At 39.4% G+C, this 15,438-nt stretch overlaps 1 protein-coding gene across 5 annotated transcripts in view; it reads left to right on the top strand.

The window, feature by feature from the left end:
- The window catches only part of PRIMPOL (primase and DNA directed polymerase), a 124,704-nt gene that overhangs the window by 72,037 nt on the left and 37,229 nt on the right, over nucleotides 1-15,438 (top strand). For 3 of the 5 annotated variants that reach the window (XM_078069842.1, XM_078069840.1, XM_078069837.1), the window contains exons 1-7: nucleotides 157-389; nucleotides 1,266-1,332; nucleotides 1,711-1,779; nucleotides 3,972-4,092; nucleotides 5,642-5,880; nucleotides 13,148-13,245; nucleotides 14,137-14,266. In XM_078069842.1, the coding sequence (XP_077925968.1) occupies nucleotides 5,701-5,880; nucleotides 13,148-13,245; nucleotides 14,137-14,266 (408 nt within the window). In that variant the 5' untranslated portion in view covers nucleotides 157-389; nucleotides 1,266-1,332; nucleotides 1,711-1,779; nucleotides 3,972-4,092; nucleotides 5,642-5,700. The other 2 variants (XM_078069839.1, XM_078069838.1) reach the window with 2 other exon arrangements.

Below are 15,438 nucleotides of genomic sequence, written 5' to 3'. Positions count from 1 at the left end.
CCCCGCCCCCGCCGCCCCATGCCGCTCCCTCAAAGGACGGCGCACTCCTCTCCCCGCCCCCCGTCGCCCCAGCCGCTCCCTCATAGGCCCTGCGCACTCTTCTCCCCGCCCCCGCCGCCCCTTGCCGCTCCCTCATAGGCCTGAGCGTCTCTTCCTGTCGGCACGCCCTCCCCGCGCTCTGGCCTCGCCCTTGCGCTTGGTTAGAAGAGTGATCCCGCCTGCAAGTGAGAACCCGCGGGTTTCCGCTGGTGGCGCGGGCTTCTGAAAGCAAAAGGAGGGACACCTGAACGCCTCGCGAGGCCCAAGGAGCAGAGAGGAGGGAGTCAAAGGCGGGCCTGACGCCCACTCAGACCTCCCGGAGGAAGGGGAACAGGCCGCGACCCGCGCTGGTAATCTCTACTTCGCCTCTGGTGCCTGAGGCCTTTCCTTGGCTCACCCCCAGTGCCCTGCCCCTAAATCCTCCTTCCCTCCGCTACTGCTTCCCCGCCTGTTTTGGTTCACGAACTACGTTCAGACCCTGATGCAAACAAGGAGTCGTTTTCGCAGAATATATCAACACAATCGAGCGCGAAATTCTGCCTCAAACTTCAAGAGGTTCAGGACATCCTTCTAAGTCAGGGATTCCCACGTTCAGAACCAGCCTGCCCCCAAGATTTCTGTCTATTCGGGTATAAATCAGGGGCCGTAGTGTGTCCATAAATAGACGTCGTTATATATATATTATGTATACATATAATATATATATGGCAGCCCTTTGTTGAGTGCTTGGTACATTTTTCGCAGCACATTTTCTTATTTTATCCTTTCAACAACTCCTGGAGGTAGGAATCCCAATCCCTGCACGGGTTTAAGAAAGTTAAGTCATTTGCTCTTGCTAAAAGAATTACCGGAGTTAGATTTGCATCCCAAGAAGAACACTTGGGCCTTTCTTAATCCCTCCCAAATTGAGAGAGGACCAATGTTTGGCAGGCCTTTTTCTGCTGCGGTAAAACTGAAGAATAGGACCCCCTCCAAACCCTACCAGTGGTTCAGCGTGCAGTTCATAAGGAAGGTGCTAGTATGGTTGCACAGGTCCTATCACCCCGTTGTGATGCCCACACCCCTTCCTGTGCTAAACTCTCTTACCAAAATGATACTTCAGTTAAAGCAGCAGCAGTGGTTTTCTGTTTTCCTGTAAATTATACTAATTAGTGAAACTTTATCGTAGTAAAAGGGTTGGCTAGAGGCGATGTCTTCTGACTGAATCCAGTAATTTCTTTTTACAGAATTGTCTCAGAGGTGGCCGACTTTGATCTGGGCCTCGAAGAGGGAGAGGCAAGTGAGGCATTCCAGGTAGGAGGAATATATATGCAAGAGGGTGATTGTAGTGGGCCAGGGACAGGATGTGGTCCTTACCATTCATTTGGTGAGATGCCTGAACAATAAGAAATAAAATGATTAAGTGGTTTCGATCCTGGAGACTGTAAAGTGGTTTAGAATCTGCTCTAGATTCTCGAGGGAGTTTGGACTTCTTGAGGTAAGCCAAAGTGTGAATTGAGCGATGTTCTGAATCATTAATGAGTGTCGCTATGGAAAGTTACAAATCTGGTTTTAAGGGAGATTAGTCTGGAAGAGAGTTAGGCTATTTGGATGGGGGATCCAGTGGGGATGGTAGAAGGGGGGAACTGGAAAAGAACAATAGATCACTGTATGTTTTTTTATGTCTTACAGGAGATTTCTGGGAAATTATGAGTTACTTCTGTTCAAGCATTGAGAGGCAAAATGACCAAAGTGGAAAAGGTGAATGTGCTCATCTGGAATGTACTCTTATATAGCAGTAATACTATAAATAAATTTTAATCACATACTTTATTATGACTATTCTAGCAGTGGGAGAAATAGTACAAATGTATTCCAAGAGGCCATAAAGGGGATTATGTTAAGAAAACATTGCCAGGGGGCGCCTGGGTGGCTCAGTCGTTAAGCGTCTGCCTTCGGCTCAGGTCATGATCCCAGGGTGCTGGGATTGAGCCCCACATCGGGCTTCCTGCTCGGCGGGAAGCCTGCTTCTCCCTCTCCCACTCCCCCTGCTTGTGTTCCTTCTCTCGCCGTATCTCTCTCTGTCAAATAAATAAATAAAATCTTAAAAAAAAAAAAAGAAAACATTGCCAGGAGCGCCTGGGTGGCTCAGTTGGTTAAGTGTCTGCCTTCGGCTCGGGTCGTGATCCCTGGGTCCTGGGATGGAGTCCCACATCAGGCTCTCTGCTCGGCCTGGAGTCTGCCTCTCCTTCTCCCTCTGTGATCTCTCTCGCTTTCACTCTCTCAAATAAATAAGTAAAATCTTTTTAAGAAAAAGAAAAAAAATACTGCCAAATACCAGAGCATGACTAAATACTGGCACTGAACATACATGCCAGAAAGCACAAAATACTGATGAATCTGTTCTCAGGGCAGAGGAAAGAGGAGTTGACTTGTGATAGACAAAAGAGGAAAGAAGCTTTCCCTAGAGGCCAGGAATCATGAAGCATGTGCTGTCTATTCCAGCTGGTCCTGGGACTCAAGCCTTCAAGTGTCTGAGCTGGGCAAGTCTAGGCAAAACCTAGGGAAACCAGGGCTACTGAGGTTGGCTGGCTGTGTCATCTCTCTTCCTCCTTCCCTCTGCCTCTTCTCCCACTACAGTTCCTCTAAAAGGAGTAAGCCAGCCTTTTTTCTAGCCTGACCACCTTTAGTTGTAAAATCAGTATTGAGCATGGTTAAACACAATGTTAACAAATAACATTGTGGGCGGGGTGGGGGAGGGGGCCGCCTGGCTGGCTCAGTGGGTAGACCATGTGATTCTTGACCTTTTGGTCATGAGTTCAGGCCCCACATTGGGCATAGAGCTTAATTAAAAAAAAAAAAGAAGTTAACATTGTGGTGCAATGTGAAGAAATAAATAATAGAGCTCTTAAACCTATTATTTTAAAATACAACAAATATTTTTCTTTGGAACTTGGAAACTTACCAAAAATAGTTATGGCCCCTGTGTGAAAAGGGGTTTTTGATGTACAGTTATATAAAAGAAAGACAGCAGTCCTTCCCTACCAGGAATTAAAAGCATTTCTAAAATGGTGACCTATTTCTTATCCCAGGGGGTAGGGATGAGGAATATGATAGTCCCAAACCAGAATGCCAGATGCCTTCCTTGTCTCCATTTCCTTTGCTTTTGTCATTCAACCCTCCTGCTCCAATAGTCCAGCCCCCAGTTGTCTTCTGACCCTCAACCCAGCTGTTAAAATTTTTGAACTGTGCACACAACATGAGAGCATAACATATATTGAATTCCTCTTTTTTCTCTGTTGACCCTGTGGTTTATTCAGTCTGGTAAGTGTCAGACTGGTTTTCCATTGTGTCTCCATGACTTTCATGTGTGGTGTACATAAAAAATATTGGATTTTTTTTTTTTTTTTTTTTACAAAATCAAAAGTTTTCCTGATGTCCGTGTCACTAAGTGTGAACATTCACATGGTTATTCTGTCAGTTACTGGCTAGGTACTAGAGCTACAAATCCTATCTAATTGCATTCTGTGTTCATTTTCTTCATTAAGTAATCAGTGGGCTTTATTAAAAGTTAGTACATTTCATAGAAGAAAGTCAGTTTCTCACTTAGGTTGTCTAAATGTAAAGGATTTTTATCTGTATGCGAAGCAGATTAAAATAAACTGAATACTCAGAATCTAGCAATCCGGAGTCCTATGTCACTTTATATTGAAAAAAGCCATTTCATTAAAAATTATTCCAGCTCTTCAATCCAGTGAAATTGTATTCTGTTTCTAGGCATATCTGTTATGAAGTTTATATTGATACCTTTAGAATTATGTTTGTTTCTTGGTTTATAAAATATAATTTTCATGTGGATCAGGTGTAACAATAATCTTTCTTAGGTCTGATATGTTTGAAGTCCAATGTGAAATCTAACAGTGTCATGATATTCTACCATCTCAATCTTTTAGGATGAACCTTCCCAGGAATATATCAGTTGCCAGTGAGTTTGTGTTGCAAAGTTTTCTGCAAAAATTCAAGAGAATATTTATCAACTCGATAAGCATAAGTACTGGAAAGGCATTGCCAGAGGTAAATAGGAATTTTTCCCTTGAATGCTTTAGTATATGTTGTTATTTCACTTTAAAAAACTATTATATGTGTTTTCTACATAAATTATGATATTACTAATGAAGATGATACTAATGAAGAGGGAGACTACATCAGCTATCGATTTCTATATGAAAAACCAGACCAAAACTTCTTGGCTTAAGACAAGTTAATTTTTTCTTACAGTTCTATGGGTTGACTGGCCAGGTCTTTGGCAGATGTCACCTGAACTCACTCAGGCTTACTTAGGCATTGAATTCAGATGTCTGGATGATCCAAAACATCTGAACTCAATATATCTGAGAGTTAGTTGGTCTTGGCTGTTAGCTGGGGTAATTTAATTCTTCTCCTGATGTCCTTTTATCCTCTGTGAGACCAGAGTTCTAGCATGACAGTCTCAGGGCAGGACTCCGGCATAGCCAAATCCAGTGCAAAAGCACTTACTACACCTCGGTTTGCTTCGCACTTGTTGATGCGGCATTGACCAAAGCAAGTCACATGGCCAAGTACAGAATCAGTGAGTGGGCTCAGATACCATCTCTTGATAGGAGGAATGGCAGAGATTTTGTGGCCATTACTTACCTACAATGCAAGCTTTTCTCCCCTTCTAAAAGGCTATCCTTTTTTTTTTTTTGTAAGTAAACCATAATCCCAAATCATAAAAGTATTTCCTGGCCCCCTTACCCTGGCATGGCTAACATGGAAATATTGTGTGCAAACAAAAAACACATGTCATTAATAAACAAGGATTAAAAGACTGCTGTTTCACATTGACTAATGACAAAAATACAGTCATTAAATTAACAGACACAGGTTAAAATGTGTTTATTCCTATCTTTAAACATGCTTATGATTAACATAAACCAAAACTAACCAATATTGCAGTTCGCATTTATACACTGAATTGTTCTCCCAACTAACTATCATGTTGGGAGAAAAGAAGAGCAATGGATAGAAACAGAAGAAAAGGGAACTGCACAGTGGTGTCTAGAAATGAACTTTGTGCTAAGAAATAGCACAAGAGTGATGGCCAATGTAATAGCACTACTTGGGCAAGATAGATAGTGCTTGATGCAATAAAGTGGTTATAATAAAAACCATAATGATACAAAAACCACTTATGTTTACATGAAGCTTTGTAATTTACAAAACGTTTTCTTACGTCCTATCACATTTATCCTCATGATAATTACATAAAGTATTCAGGATGACATTGATCCCCATTTTGCTGTTAAGGCTTAGGGTGCTTCTAAAATCATAGCACTGTTAGATGGAAGAGCCAAGATCTAAAGCTACCTGATAACTAGCCCCATTCTTATTTCACATTAAAACTTCATGCAAAACTATATATACACATATATATAGTACATATATACACACAGTATATATGTTATATATACTATATACATATATACGTAATATATATTATATATAAAGGCAGTTAAGGAAATAACCATTACGAAATGGGTTTTGAAGTTTTACCAAAAAAATATATTCTGAACAAAGAAATTGATGTCCTTGTTTGTTTTAGTACTAACTGACAGAAATCTTACATGGGATACAATTTACTTTCCCGTAACTTCTAAACCAATGGAGAGAAAATGGGAAGCAAGACTGAAGCAAATTGAAGAACGAGCATCTCGTTATGAGAGGAAACCATTGTCCTCAGTATACAGACCAAGATTGTCCAAGCCAGAAGAACCACCCTCCATTTGGAAACTATTCCTTCGGCAAACTCAGGCTTTTAATTTTGTTAAAAGCTGTAAAGAGGTAATTTTCTTGTCTCCTACTTTTTTTTTTTTGTGAAGCTACTATAACTTAGAATTTTTAAAAAAAAAGTCTGTTGTTTGTCTTCATTTCAGTCCACGTGATCTATCAAAAGAATTTAATTGTGATCTAAATATCACACTATTTTTTTTTTAAGATTTATTTATTTGTCAGAGAGAGAGCACAAGCGGGGGAGTGGCAGGCAGAGGGAGAAGCAGGCTCCCAGCTGAGCAAGGAGCCCGATATGGGACTCGATCCCAGGACCCTGGGATCATGACCTGAGCCAAAGGCAGACACTTAACGACTGAGCCACCCAGGTGTCCCTAGATATCACACTATTTACAGAAATTATTCCTATGAATTTTTGGCCATTTACTTAATAAATGAAAAAGAATGAGCTATGTAGTGACAATTAGTTTAAAAAAATTTGTAATGATATTTTAAAAAGTTTTAATTGAAATATAGTTGACATAGTATATTAGTTTGAGGTGAACATAGTGATTCAACAATTATATACATTACAAAATGCTCACCATGGTAAGTCTAATCACCATCTATCACCAAAGTTACTATGATATTATTGACTATATTCTCTATGCCGTACTCTTCATCATCATGACTTATTTATTTTAAACTGGAAGATTATACTTCTTAATCCCCTTCACCTATTTCTCCTGTCTCTCCATCCCCTTTTGCTCAGGCAACCACCAGTTTGTTCTCTGTATTTATGAGTCTATTTCAGGTTTGTTTTGTTTTTAGATTCCACGTATAAATGAAATCATGATTTTTGTTTTTCTCTAACTTATTTCACTTAGCATAATATCCTTTAGGTCCATCCATGTTGTTGTGAACAGGAAGACTTCATTCTTTTTTTTTATGGCTGAGTAATAATCTTTTGTGTATATATACTGCATCTTCTTTATCTTTATTTTAATCAATGGACACTTAGGTATCTTTCATAACTTGGCTATTACAAATAAACATAGGACATATACTTTTTTGAATTAGTGGTTTCATTTTCTTCAGGTAAGTACTGAATTATTGGAATTACTGGATTGTATGGTAGTTCGATTTTTAATTTTTTTTGAGGAACCTCCATTCTGCTTTCCATAATGGCTGCACCAACTTACATTCCCACCAGTGGTGCATAAGTGTTCCCTTTTCTCCAAATCCTTACCAGCAGTGTTATTTCTTGTCCTTTTTTTTTTTTTAGATTGATTGATTTATTTTAGAGAGAGCAGGGTGGGGGAGGGGTAGAGAGAGAGGGAGAGAGAGAATCCTCAAGCAGACTTCCCCACTGAACACTGAGCCTGACTCAGAGCTCCATCCCAGGACCCTGAGATCATGACCTGAGCTGAAATCAAGAGTCAGATGCTTAACCAACTGAGCCACCCAGGTGCCCCTATTTCTTGTCTTTTTGATACTAGCCATTCTGACTGGTGTGAGGTGGTATCTCATTTGATTTGATTTGATTTGATTTGCGTGTCCCTGATGATTAGTGATATTGAGCATTTCTTCATGTGTCTGTTGGCCATCTGTATGTTTTACTTCTTCCTTACCAATTTGGATGCCTTTTTTCCCCTTCTTTTTCTTGTCTGATTGCTGTGGTTAGGATTTCTACTACTATATTGAGTAGAAGTGGGAAGAATGGGCATCTTATCTTTTCCTCATCTTGGAGGGAAAGCTTTCAGCTTTTCATTATTGGGTATGATGTTGGCTGTGGGTTAGTCATTTATGGTCTTTTTATGTTGAGGTGTGTTCCCTCTATATTCACTTTGTTGATAGTTTTATCATGATGTTAAATTTGGTCAAATGCTTTTTCTGCATCTATTGAGGTAGTCATCTGATCTTTATCCTTCATTTTATTAAAGTGTTGTACATGTTGATTTGTGGATATTGAACCATTCTTGCGTCCCTGGAATAAACCCCATTTGATCATGGTGAATGATCCTTTTAAAGTATTGTGTTAGGTTTGCTAATATTTTGTTGAAGATTTTTACATCTGTGCTCATCAGGGATAATGGTCTGTAATTTCCTTTTTTTTTTTGTAGTGTCTTTGTCCGGTTTGGTTTGAGGGTAATGCTGGTGGCCTTGTGGAACAAATTCAGAAGCATTCCTAAAAAAAGAAAAAAAAATTCCTTTCTCTTATATATTTTGGAATAGCTTGAGAACTCTTTATTAAATGTTTGGTAGAATTCACCTGTGTAGCCATCTAGTCCTGGACTTTTGTTTTTTGGGAATTTTGTGATTACTGATTCACTTCATTACTAGTAATCCATCTGTACAGATACTCTATTTCTTCCTGATTCAGTCTTTATCCATTTCTTCTAGGTTGTCTAATTTGTTGGCATATATTTTCTTGTAGTAGTCTCTTATAAACCTTTGTATTTTTGTGCTGTCAGTTGTAACTTCTCTTTTATTTCTGATTTTATTTTTGAGTCTTTTTTATTCTTGGTGAGTCTGGCTATATTAATTTTGTTTATCTTTTCAAAGAAGCAGCTCTTAATTCCATTGAGCTTTTCTATTATCTTTTTAGTCTCTATTTCATTTATTTCCACTCTGATCTTTATTATTTTCTTCCTTCTAATTTTGGGCTTTGTTCTTGTTTTGCTAGTTCCTTTAGGTGTAAGTTTAGATTGCTTTTTTGAGATTTTTCTTATTTCTTGAAGTAGGACTGTATTGCTATAAATTTCCCTCTTAGAACTGCTTTTGCTGTGTTCCATAGATTTTGAACCATTGTGTTTCCATTTTCTCTTGTGTCCAGGTATTTTTTTTATTTCCTCTTGAATTTCCCCATTGACCCCATTGACGCATTGTTTAGTAACATGTTGTTTATTCTCCATGTGTTTGTGTTATTTACAGTTTTTTTCTTGTAATTGACTTCTAGTTTCATATTGTTGGAACAGATGCTTGATAGGATTTTAGTCCTTTTAAATTTATTGAGACTTGTTTGGTGGCCTAACATGTGATCTATCCTGGAGAATGTTCCATGTGCACTTGAAAGAATATGTTTTCTTCTTTTGGGGATGAAATGTTCTGTATATATCTATTAAATGCATATGGTCTCGTGTCATTCAAAGCCAGTGTTACTTTATTGATTTTCTGTCTGGATGATCTATCCATTGATGTAAGTGGGGTGTTAAATTACCCTACTATTATTGTATTACTGTCACTTTCTCCCTCTTTGTCTATTAATACTTGCTTTATATATTTAGGTGCTCCTACGTTGGGTGCATAGACATTTACAATTGTTGTATCCTCTTGTTAGATTGATCCCTTCATCATTATGTCATGCTATTCTTTTTTTTTTTAAGATTTATTTATTTATTAGAGAGTGCATGCAGGTGGGGGAGGGGCAGAGGGAGAGCATCTCAAGCAGACTCCCTGCTGAGTTCAGAGTCCGACAAGGGGCTCAATCCCAGGACCCTGAGATCATGACCTGAGCCGAAACCAAGTGTTGGATGCTCAACCGATTGAGCCACCCAGGAGCCCCTATGTCATGCCTTTCTTTGTCTCTTTTTACAGTGTTTAAGTCTAATTTGTCTGATATAAGTACTGCCTTTTTTTTTTTCATTTTCATTTGCTTGGAATATCTTTTTTCCATTCATTTGCATGGAATATCTTATCCCTTCTTTTTCAGTCTATATGTCTTTCAGTCCGAAGTCTCTTGTGGGCAGCATATAGATGGGGTTGGTTTTTTTTTCCATTTAGTCACGCTTTGTCATTTGACTGGAGCATTTAGTCCACTTAGTCCATTTAAAAGTGATTATTGATAGATATGTACCTATTGCCATTTTGTTAGTTGTTTTCTGGTTTTGTAGTTCTCGTTTTTTCCTTCTTGCTATCTTTCCTTGTGATTGATGACTTTCTTTAGTGTTATACCTGGATTCCTCCCTCTTTATTTTTTGTGTATCTGTTACAGGTTTTTGGCGTATAGTTAGCACGAGGTTCATGTATAACATCTTGCGTATATAGCAGTCTATAAATTTGGTGGTTGCTGATGTTCCAACACATTCTAAAAGTGCTACATTTTTACTTCCCATCTCCATGTTTAAGTGTATGATGCTATATTTTACATCTATTTGTTTTATGTATCCCTTAACTAATTTTTGTAGATATTTTACTACTTTTGTCCTTTAACTTTCATACTTGCTTTATCAGTGATTGATCTATTTTTACTATATGTTTTCTTTGATAAGTGAAATTTTTTCCTTTCATAATTTTCTTCTAGTTATGTTCTTTTCTTTTCCACGTAAAGAAGTCCTTTTAAAATTTGTTGGAAAGCCATTTTAGTCATGAAGAACTCTTCTAAATTTTATCTGTAAACTATCTCTCCTTCAATTCTGAATGGTAATCTTGTTGGGTAGAGTATTCTTGGACATAGGTTTATTTCTTTTCAGCACTTGAAATATATCATGCCAACCCCTTCTAACCTGCCTCATTTTTGCTGAAAAAAATCAGCTTACAATCTATGGGTGTTCCCTTGTATGTAACTAGTTGCTTTTCTCTTACTGCTTTGAAGAGTCTCTGTCTTTATATTTTGACATTTAGTTATCATGTGTCTTGGTGTGTACCTCCTTGGGTTCATCTTGTTTGGGCTCTCTGTTCTTCTTGGAGCTGTTATATTTTTCCTTCCCCAGGTCAGGGAAGTTTTAGGCTATTATTGCTTCAGGTAAGTTTTCTGCTCCTTTATGTTTTCTCCTTCTGGGGCTCCTATAATGTGATTGTTAGTGCACTTGATGTTGTCCCAGAGGTTCCTTAACCTATGGTTATTTTATTCATTTCCTTTTCTTTTCAGTGTTCAGCTTGGATGCTTTCCAAAATCTGCATCCTCTAATCTGTTCTGATTTCCTCTAGTGTATTTTTCATTTCAGTTATTGTATTCTTCAGCTCTGATTCCTTCTCTTTTATATCTCCTATTTCTTTGTTGAAGTTCTCAAAGTACATCCACTCTTCTTTCAAGTCTGGTAAGCATCTTTATGACCATTACTTTGAACTGTCTGTCAGGTAGATTGCTTATCTCCATTTCTTTTTCCGAGGTTTTGTCTTATTCCTTTGTTGCAAACATAGTCCTCTGTCTCCTTATTTTGTCTGACTTTCTGTGTTTGTTTTTATGTATTAGGTAGGTCAGCTCTGTCTCCTGGTCTTCAGAGTAGTAGCTTTATGTGACAGGTGTCCTGGGGGCCCAGAAGCACAACCCCCACCGGTCACAGGAACCAGTCGCTGTGGGGGTGTCCCCTTGGGACTGCATGTGACCTCCTGTCATGCCCAGGCTGCGGCGGCTGCTTGTGCCCTGGTTGCTGGGCCTGGTCCTCAGCCTTCCTTGTCCGTCAGCAATGACTGTGGCCGTGGCTCCTCTGGGCGCCCTGCTGGGCAGTCCTGGCCCCCAGATCAGCAGACTCTAATGACTGGCTGTGACTACGCGGGCACACGGGTGGGAAGAGCTGGCCCCCAGTGCTGTCGGCCCTGAGGCCCGGCTGGCGCTGCTGCAGGTGCGCGGCGTGGCGGGCTAGAACCTGAGGCCTCTGGCTGAGAGGCCACCTGCCTGGGGCAGGACTCGCTTTGGGGGGGTGCCAGTACCAGCCAGGGCTGTCTGCTGGGTGTGGCCGGGTTGGTGTTGCTTTTTGGGGGTGCTGGTCCCAGCCGAGGCTGTCTGCCAGCTATGGTGAGGCAAGAGCCACGCTGGATGAGTGCCTGTCAGGGCAGGCAGGTTAGATGGGGCCAGTCGCCCGGGGAGCACTGAGATGGGGCAGGCAGACGGAGAGGCAGGACTGGCTCCCACCAGTGTCGGGCCAGCTAGGCAAAGGAGGGCAAGAAAAATGCCACCCACTAGCGCTCGCGTCTCCAGAGGGAGCTCCTACCCGTTGGTTCCTCTGGCACTGGTCTTAAAATTAGTCAATAAATCTTCCTGTATATAATCCAGTTGCTTTTCAAACTGCTGCTTCTGTGTGCTGGGTCTTGGACCGAGTAATACAGTGTGTTGGCCCTGGAACAGTGGGGTCTGTCTGAGAGTTAAGTCCTGGTGATTTTCAACAACCAGACATACTAGGGAATGGGGACCTGTTCTCAGTTCTCCTGCTGTAGGTCCCCAGGCCTGGGGGTGCCTGATGTGGGGCTTGATCCTCTTCCTCCTCAGGGAGGACTTCTACACCTGTGCTAACCGTCCTGCTTGTGGTTCTCCGTACCAGGTTTTGGTTCCTATTTTTGTTTTACCCCCTCCTACCCTTCTTGATGTTGCCCTGATTTTACGTCTTTAGCTGTGGAAGATCTGTTCTGCTGGTCTCTAACTGTTTTCAGAGCAAGTTGCTTTACTTGTGGTGGTTACCTCAGTGTGTCCATGGGAGGTGAGCTCAGCATCCTCCTACTCAGCCTATTTGTCCTACTCTCACATGATGACATTTATTTATTTATTTATTTATTTATTAAAGATTTTATTTATTTGACAGAGAGAGACACAGCGAGAGAGGGAACACATAATGACATTTAAAAGAAGCTGTGCTGGGGCGCCTGGGTGGCTCAGTCAATTAAGCGTCTGCCTTTGGCTCAGGTCATGATCCCAGGGTCCTGGGATCGAGCTCCATGGTGGGCTCCCTGCTCAGCGGGGAGTCTGTTTCTCCCTCTCCTGCTCCCCCTGCTTGTGCTCTCTGTCAAATAAATAAATTTAAAAAAAAACTTAAAAAAAATAAAAGAAGCTATGCTTAGAGGAAGAATGACCATATCCATGGACTGAAAAATAATAGAATTACTAGATTTAAGTGGAGAAGTACAACAATACCCACAGAAATATGAGGAAACGAATGAGTGGAGTATGAAATTTTTAAGGATGAAATGAGGAGGAGGGAAAATTGCACTTAGCGCAGTCTGCTTGAGAGTCTCTCTCCCTCTGCCGCTCCCCGTGATGCATGTGAGCTCTCTCTCTCTCTTTAAAATGAATACATCTTTAAAAGAAATAGTTCAATTTCATAAACTAGAAAGTGAAGCTATAATAGGAAGTCAAGCTGGAGTGATTGACAAGTGATTTTTCTCCTTTTTTTTTCTCTTTTTGATCTGGATATTCGAATTGTTTCTGCCTTGAGCACGTATTACTTCAGTGAATAAAAATAAATATAATTAGATTTTAATTGGCATAGATGTAATAATTGTATTTCATTTTTTAGTAATAAAGATGTTCAAATTCCACTTTTCCAAAATTTGATAAAATTCTTCATGAACATTGCATAGCTACAGTTGATTTTGGATTTGTGCCTTATTAATTTTTTATCTTCTAAAGGATGTTCATGTATTTGCTTTGGAATACAAAGTGGGCAATGGACAACGTATTTACCTGGTGACAACCTATGCTCAACTTTGGTTTTATTATAAATCCCGGTAAGTCTGTAAAGGACAACACATTAAAGTTATATTTCCTTCATCTAGTAATGTTTGTGAAATTAATTCTGGCTGAATTAACTGTTGTAGGTCTCCATCCCCCATTTGGTTACTCCTTTAATAGTAGAATTGAATTCTGGAGCTTCCTTGTCATGGCAACACTGCATGATCTTACCAGGTGCCGGGAGAAAAGTGTGCAATTGTGTGTGTGTTTTGAGTTCCTGCGCATGTGATGATGCAGTCCCCCATCACCTCTTGTTCAGATTACAAACCTTTTACTTCTGTAGGATGCCATCTGGACTTCACTTAGCACAGGTCATCATTTACTTAACCGAAGCAGTATGTATTTTTATTAACCCATGTTAAAGTCTTATCTCTTGATCCACATGTGAGCATTGAAAGCTCTTTGAAGTCAGGTGATTCAGAATATGTTTTTAGCCAATTTTTAAAATACTGTTTTCCTAATGAAAATACAAAACTTAAAAAATTCTCATTTATCAAATCCCAAGAATACATGTGTAGATCCTGAGATTTTGGTTCGAGAAAGAAAGTTCTTTTCTCAGACAAGATTCTTTCTCTAATGACACCAAGAAAAAAGAAAGGTCATACAATGTCAAAATTCTGTGAATAAATAACAGCATGAGGTTGACCATATTTTCAAATTAAATACTGTTACAGAATATGATTGTTACATCTTCTTTGATGGAGCTCTTAATAATATGATCCCTAAACCCACAGAGAGCAGTTGTTCACTTTGCCATGTCTTCATTATGCCGTAGTTATATGTCATTCAATCACAGTTAATGCAGTATCTTGAGATACAAGATCAACTGCCATGATTTTAAAAAGGTATAAGATGTAAACCTAACAATCTTGCATTATTCAATTCAGAAAAAATCTCTTACACTGCTATGAAGTCATTCCTGAAAATGCTGTGTGCAAGCTTTATTTTGATTTGGAATTTAACAAACTTGCCAATCCAGAAGCTGATGGGAAAAAGATGGTTGCATTACTCATTGAGGTAAGTTACAAACTCAGGTTTTTCTCCTTATATCTGTATATCTCTTCATTCACTTATTCATTCATTCATTGAGTCCAACCTATGTAATATTTGGGTTCTGTGTTTCACCACCTTTTTCTTCTCTTCCTTTTGACTTTTCGTTTCATAATATGACTTCTCTGAGTAAACTTCTAAAATGGTCAGAGGTTCAGTTTAGGTCCATATATATTGTAATATTAGTATATCTATTAAAAATGGACTTGAGAAAGGTGGCAGTTTGGAAACTTTGTTTTTAAATTATATATTAACTCTCTATTACAAGTAGCTGACTCTGGTAAAAGTTAGGCAAAGTAATTTTTACTGTAAAAATTGGTTACTGAGATGAATTTCAAGAAAACTTTGATTAAAAATTGTGTCCTAATTTTTGTCCTGGAAGGAATTTTGGAAATTATTCTGTCTTACACCATCATAAATGAGGAGACTACAGTCTAGAAAAACTTAACTCCTATTTCAGGTCCAATAGTATTGGTAAAACATGATCTAGAAATACAGTTATCATTGTTTTTTTAACAAAGAGAAAAGACTGTAATTCTAGTATATGTTTTTTTTTTTTTAAAAGATTTTATTTATTTATTTGAGAAAGAGAGAATGAGAGACAGAGAGCACGAGAGGGAAGAGGGTCAGAGGGAGAAGCAGACTCCCTGCCGAGCAGGGAGCCCGATGCAGGACTCGATCCCGGGACTCCAGGATCATGGCCTGAGCTGAAGGCAGTCGCTTAACCAACTGAGCCACCCAGGCGCCCCTCTAGTATATGTTTTTGATTTAGCAGTGTCAACCAGGAAGTTACTAACAAAAGGGATAATATGGGCTTGTTCAACTAAAGTCTGTTAATATTTGTTTATAAAATCTTTTAAGATTTCATTACATTAAGGTTTATTAAACTTATATTGGCTATTGGGCTCGAAGTAGGTATTAACATTTATTGGTTAATGTTTCTTTTTTCCTTTTTAAAATTTTTTAAAAGTTTTTATTTTATTTTATTTATTATTTTGAGAGAGAGAGTGAGCAAGCCAGGGGAGGGGCAGAGGGAGAGAGAGAATCCCAAGTAGACCACGCTGAGCACGGAGCCGGACGTGGGCCTTGATCCCATGACCTGGAGATCATGACCTGGGCTGAAATCAAAAGTTGGATGC

The sequence above is a fragment of the Halichoerus grypus genome, chromosome 3 (genome assembly GCF_964656455.1).
Source record: "Halichoerus grypus chromosome 3, mHalGry1.hap1.1, whole genome shotgun sequence".
NCBI classification, from domain to species: domain Eukaryota; kingdom Metazoa; phylum Chordata; class Mammalia; order Carnivora; family Phocidae; genus Halichoerus; species Halichoerus grypus.
Note: the sequence above shows the minus strand (reverse complement) of the source record. Positions and strands in the feature narration are given on the sequence as shown.